General features: G+C 32.5%; 1 protein-coding gene across 3 annotated transcripts; it reads left to right on the top strand.

Annotated features, from left to right (window-relative positions):
- Positions 1–315: 315 nt before the first annotated feature.
- Positions 316–5688, top strand: LOC18044478 (metal transporter Nramp6). Of its 3 annotated transcripts, XM_024186856.1 has the most exons (5): positions 316–584; positions 1711–1783; positions 1912–1981; positions 4084–5168; positions 5480–5688. In XM_024186856.1, exons 1-4 carry the CDS (start codon positions 551–553, stop codon positions 4273–4275), a joined length of 369 nt encoding a protein of 122 aa, XP_024042624.1. In that variant the 5' UTR covers positions 316–550; the 3' UTR covers positions 4276–5168; positions 5480–5688. The 3 variants fall into 3 exon arrangements, 2 of the variants coding, with proteins under 2 accessions (XP_024042624.1, XP_024042625.1); XR_002906140.1 differs by lacking the exons at positions 4084–5168; positions 5480–5688 and adding an exon at positions 2477–2640; XM_024186857.1 differs by lacking the exon at positions 4084–5168 and having other exon boundaries at positions 5480–5662.
- The last annotated feature ends 809 nt before the right edge of the window (positions 5689–6497 follow it).

Genomic DNA, 6497 nt, shown 5'->3' with positions numbered 1-6497 from the left:
TTATAACGGCTTTTTTTTTCTATTAGTGAATTTTTTTATCACAAATTAATTTTTTTACTTAGCCACGTGTCTGACTTATAATTCATTGCTTAATATGTGAACAATTACACTATATAATTTCTAAAGTATCAAATGAAAAACATGAACCCTAAATCTATTTCTTATTTTTAATTCTATTGCATTATTTGAAATTTAGAAAAAAAATATCATCTATATAAAAAAAATTAATTGTTAATATTACATGAAACTATGTCGTTTCATGTATTATAACTCCAACATCTAATAAATTATCAATATCGTATAACATTTGCTTGTTGAAATTTTTAAATCATCTCTTTGTTTTTGCTCTCACTGCCCTCAAAACCCAAACGCTCACTACCCTTGCAATCCTTACAGCCGCAGACGAAGATGAAGACAAAGATCCACAAGAGCAGCCATCGTTGCCGAGTAGCGGAACCTGAGATAGCTCAATCGTTGAAACCCCAACTTAATTTCACACCTTTTCGGAATCGCTTCTCTCTCTAGCACCCCGTCAAAGTCCTCAACCGACATGGACATTAAGGAGAGGAGAAAGCTTGGTTGTGGTAATTTAAAAATCTCTTCTTCTTAATTCATTTAAGTGTTTTTTTTTTCAAAAAAAATCTATTAACCCTAGATTTGAACTCAATGTTGTTTCTTTTCTTAAAAACATTCGGTTATTGAAACATTAGATTTAAACTCAATCTCTTTTTTTTAATGATTTATTCGTTTGAAGCCCTAGTTGATGAGATGAGTTAATTGTTTATATGTCTTGATTTAATTGATTTTGAATTGTGTTTTGTTGATACATAGCCAGAGTTTAGATTGACGGCTTCACATTGGTGTGAATTACTTTAGACAATAAAATTGGAATTGATTAGAGCCAGTCTCGTTTTGATTTAAGTAATTGATTTTGGTGCACTAAGCTGCAGAAACAATAGCATAACTCTGGTTGTTGTTTCTGATGTTACAAAACTACAGAAAAAGTTAAATCTTTTTGCCAAAAACTGTAAAAACAGCGAGCACATTTGTGTTGCTTTTTCTGCTGTTCGAAAGTGCATAAACAGCTGCTGTTTCTACTTTCCAAAAATAAAAAAAGGATGTTTTTTTTACTATTGAAATGTGCAAAGACAGCTGCTGTTTTTGCTATTGAAATGTGCAAAGACAACTTCTATTTTTCCTGTTAAAAAGTGCAGCAAAAGATGTTGTTTTGAACAGCTGTTGTTTTTGCTGTTGAAATGTGCAAAGATAGCTGTTGTTTTTGCTGTTGAAATGTGCAAAGACAGCTATTTTTTTACCGTTGAAATGTGCAAAAACAGTTGCTGTTGTTCCTGTTCAAAAGTACAGAAACAACAGTTGTTTCTGTTGTTTTGAACAGTAGAAATAGCTGATGTGTCTGCTGCTTGGTGCATAAAACTACAGAAACAATACATGCTTCTGCAGATTTGTGCATTAAGCTGCAGAAACAGTTGCAAATCTTACTGATAAATAATCACAAATTCCTTTACATAAGGAAATAATTTTAAAAATTCATCAATCTCTCTAGTTACTCTAACATGCTCAACATAAAAAAATGTTAACCGAAGTAATATGAAAAGCCTTAATTGTTTGTATCCTTGATTTACAAGTTAGGAAGTTTGAATTTTTTGTTGCTTTTCTTGTATTTACTATGGCTGGATGCTTTTTTTACAGAGCATGGCTATGCAACCCCTAATGCAAAAGAAGTTCTGCATGGATTTTCTATTCCCCAATTCATAAGGAAATGGTACTACTGGTCTCGCAATTTCACTTTTTGTGCTATGATTATGTCGTACGTTTGTTATGTTCTTCCTACTTTGTATTGGTTTCCTTGTTTGGATTTTGAATCTTTGTTTCCAATCATATCTTGTTCAGGCACAATCTCTTTCTCCACTCAGCATTGATGCTTTCTAGGAAAATCCCAAGATTTGTTAGTATTATCAAGGTGAAGTTTCGTTTACTCTAGACTATTTTTAATATGCTTTTATAGTATATTGACATGTTGCATGTTCAATGCAGTCTACATGCAAGTTATGTTATGACTGAGAGTTTACCTTCTAGGCCAATCTAGATTAATAAAAATTACACTATTATGCAATAGTACAAAAGGATTTCTTCCACAGCCTAGGGTGGATGATAGGATTAACAACGTATCTCATTCTTAAATTGATTATCCTTGTCCCTCTCACTTTTTGTGCCCAATGGTCTAATGAAACATGTTCAGATTATACTTTTCCCTTTATGGGAAGATATATAATTTAATCCCTGATCACTAGTCTAGCACATTCCCATACAGTTTTAGTCATTAAACTAACTAAACGGATAAACCATGCTATAAATCAGATGACTGAATTCTAATAGATCTTGACAGCTTAGTTGAAGAAAGTTAATTTATGTAAAAGAACTCCCAAGTATAATAAGTAATCACATATGGCTGCAGCATTCATGAAATGCACTGGTGATTGGTGTCTGAATCAATTTTGTTCACATGAAGCTTGCGAGTCGCTTTGTAAGTTTTAATTTTCATTTAAAGCACTGTCAGAAGATGGTATTGTTACTGGAATTTTCGCTGGAAGTCATGCTAGAAGTCATGTTGTTGGAGTACTTGCACTAATCTTTGGAAGTTTTGTTGGGTAACTTGGCTTGGTGGCCGGAATTCTTATTGTTTTTCTTAGAGTTTGATTAGAATTTAATTGTTATTTTATTCTTTGGGATGATTTTTTTTTTCAAATTGAGATATTTTACTATGCATTGCTAGTGATCTCATTGGATATTAGATTTATTTTTTTTTAAATTAATTTGTTGGATTGAATGAATGTTAATTAATATTAATTTTTTATGATATTCATTTTATTAATTAATTAAATTTGTAAACAAGAATTCATCAATAAATTATAACTATAATATAATTTAAAAAAATAAAACTTTATGACGGGAAAAAGCCATCATATATTCTATCATAAATAATTTTCTGCCAAAATTGAATAATAAATTTTCAAATAATAATTGAATTTTCCACCAAAAATTTAAAAAAATTGGCCCGAAATTTTAAATAAATTTTAATTTTAATTTCATTATTTTTTTACTTTAAAATATTGTGTAACAGATATATGAATGTGAAATACAATCATGAATTCATGACGGAAAATATTGTCATAAATTAATGACAGTGACATAGATGGCGGATGAAATGTCTGTCATGCACCTCCTTTTATGATAGTTATTTTCCGTCATCTATTTCTTATTTTCTTGTAATGTTTGGTCAATTTCAGTCATCGATGGGATGGGGGATAGGGTTGAAATGTAAAAATTGATCGAATTTGAAGTTTGATTTGGTTCAAATACTTAAATTCAAACTCAATTATTTTCTTAAGAAGGTAAAAATTGAGAAGAGTAAATGAAATTAAGTCTCTAATTCGTGTTTATCTCATTTTTCAACTCAAAACTCCAAAGCAAAAGAATTGAATCCCTAAATAAATTAAAAGTTAAAAGGATAGGACTGTTTACATCTTAAATAGATACTTTGAATATGCTTTATTCTTCATTTAAAAAATATCCTTTTTTTATGAAATTGCTAATTATTTACTCGATTCTTCATTAAAACCTCAATGTTGCTTGCTGAAACAAGTTCTTTTCTCTCCTATTTCTCACACATCGACACTCTTTCGTTCTTTATAATTACTTCTTGCTCGCTGAAGCTATTGAGCGTTGCAAACCTGCTATTTTTTTTTTTTCTGGTGCGATGAGAGCAGTTGGTTATGTTAAAGATTGAGAAGTCAATCACGAAGATTTGAATTGATTGTATAATTATATGATTTTATTTTGTTTCCTTTCTTGTTTTTGTATGGTTATAGATAGGAATCACATTAATGGGTTTGCCTTAGATTTCAGCATTCCTCTGCCTTTGTCTTGTATATAAACTCATGATATGGTGGCTGAATAATATATTGTATTCATTCAATTCTTTTCATGGTATCAAAACAAGGTTCTGGTAACCAAATTCTTCTGCTCATTCCAGCAATCTGATTTTTTTTTTACAACCATCAGTCCATGGCAAACAAAGAAAAAGCTTCATCATCGATCTCCAGCGATGAAGATCCAAGTAACCCATTATTCTTTCACCACTCTAATCATCCAGGAGTAATATTAGTGTCACAACCTTTAATTGAAGATAACTATAATACCTGGAGTCGTAATGATTATGGAATTGAGCGCAAAGAACAAAATCAGGTTTATTGATGGATCTATCAAACAGCTAGGAGACGCTTTAGCCACTGAGTCACAACAATGGAACCGCTGTAATGATATGGTGAAGTCATGGCTACTCAACTCTATATCAAAGGAACTCTCTCTTAGTGTGATCTATTGCAAACTTGCAAGTGAGATTTGGGTGGATTTAAAAGAACGACTTTCATAGGTAAATGGTCCATATATTTTCCAAGTTGAAAAAGAAATTCATAACTTGGTGCAGGATACCATATCAACAGCAACATACTATACCAAGATGAAAGGGTTATGGGATGAACTGGATGCACTTTGTCCAATTCCAACGTGTTCTTGTGGCTCAATGAAAGTAGTTATCCAATATCAACAAAGCCACAAAACAATGAAGCCACAAAACAATGAAGTTCCTTATGGGACTAAATAAATCATACTCTGCAACTCGTGGATAGATTTTATTTATGGATCCACTTCTGAATGTGAACAAGTCATATTCATTGGGCTTCAAGATGAGCGTCAACGTGCAGTATCTTCAAATCAAACCATTACACCAGAAGTTGCTGCACTTGCTGCATAAATGAATTCACAATAAAGGAAAGAATACAAGGATGTGGAGAAGAGAAAAGACGAAAAACATGAACGCCCAAAATGTGATCACTGCAGATGGGTTGGCTATACAATTGACAAGTGTTATCATATTCATGGATTTCCTCCAGATTAATGAAATCGAAAAGAAAATTCAAAACCAAGTGCCAATCAAACATCCTCACTTGTTGCAGATTGTAAAGAATCAAGTGGTTATCCATTTATTCAGGAGCAATGCAAGCAAATTCTTGAGTTCTTGAACAGTGTTAATAAACTAGGTCCTATGGCACATCAAGTAGGTACTTCTGTCATGACCCACTTGTCAGGTAAATTCATATGCCTTTCCTCATCTTTAAAATGTACTCCATGGATCATAGATAGTGGTGCTACAGATCACATGGTTTGTTCCCCGTCTTACTTTACATATTCTACGCCAGTGAAAAATCAAACTGTCAAACTACCAAATGGTTCATTAGCTCATGTCACACACATTGGATCCATTAATTTTTCTTTACAATTTACTTTGACCAATGTCATGTGTGTACCTACCTTTCATTTCAACTTAATTTCTATAAGCAAGCTTTCCCACAATTCGCAATACTTATTTATCTTCTCCTCTCAATCTTGTGTAAATCAGGACCTACGCTCCAGAAGGACGATTAGGACGGGAACTGAACGAGTTGGTCTATATACCTAAATGTGTTCAAGAAAGTCACCTGTCAATCAATGAACTCTTTTCCTTCTCAATTATGGCATCGTCGTTTAGGACATTTATCAAATAAATCTTTTCATCTACTTTCTACCAATGCACTTGACATTAAAGCTTGCGACATTGGTAATTGTCCAGTATGTCCTTTAGCAAAGCAAACAAGAGTATAATTTCCTTTAAGTTCAATATCTTCTATTGCACCTTTTGAGTTATTGCATGTTAATATCTGTGGAGGCTATCAAACACCTTTTATTTTAGGAGCCCATTATTTTTTGACCATTGTGGATGATCACACTCAATGCACATGGGTTTATCTAATGTGTCATAAGTCCGAAACCCGTCACCATTTACAATCATTTGTGCTACTTGTTGAGACACAATTTTCTTCAAAGGTTAAAACCATTCGTAGTGACAATGGCCAAGAATTCATCATGCCACTTTATTATTCTAACAAAGGAATTATTCATCAAAATAGTTGTGTCTCCACTTCACAATAAAATGGAGTGGTAGAACGCAAACACCGACATCTCCTTAATGTAGTACATTGCTTTTTCAAGCTAATTTACCAAAATATTTTTGGGGTGAAGCCATTCTTACAGCAACGTATTTGATTAATAGGATGCCTACACCTATTTTATCTGGAAAATCTCCATATAAAATGTTGTATAAAATTAGACCATCTTATAACCATCTGTGAGTTTTTGGTTGTTTATGTTTTGCTTACACACATGCTAAAAAAACATCCAAGTTTGATGCACGTGCTACTCATTGCATATTCATTGGTTACCCTTATGGACAAAAAGGATATCGAGTCTATGAAATATAAAATCGTAGAGTTTTCATATCCCGTGATGTCATTTTCTATGAAGATCAATTTCCTTTCTCTAATTATTCAAGTACATCACATTCTCCAGTTTTGCCCATGCCATTTCCTATTCTAAATGAC

The sequence above is a fragment of the Citrus clementina genome, unplaced genomic scaffold (assembly GCF_000493195.1).
Source record: "Citrus clementina cultivar Clemenules unplaced genomic scaffold, Citrus_clementina_v1.0 scaffold_4, whole genome shotgun sequence".
NCBI classification, from domain to species: Eukaryota; Viridiplantae; Streptophyta; class Magnoliopsida; order Sapindales; family Rutaceae; genus Citrus; species Citrus x clementina.
The sequence above is the reverse complement of the archived record's forward strand: the minus strand, read 5'-3'. Positions and strand labels throughout refer to the sequence as shown.

Coding starts and splice junctions, on each gene's coding strand:
- LOC18044478 (XM_024186856.1), top strand. CDS start 551: ATGGACATTAAGGAGAGGAGAAAGCTTGGTTGTG. Junction 585..1,710: donor GAGGAGAAAGCTTGGTTGTG/GTAATTTAAAAA, acceptor CTTTTTTTACAG/AGCATGGCTATGCAACCCCT. Junction 1,982..4,083: donor GATTTGTTAGTATTATCAAG/GTGAAGTTTCGT, acceptor TACAACCATCAG/TCCATGGCAAACAAAGAAAA.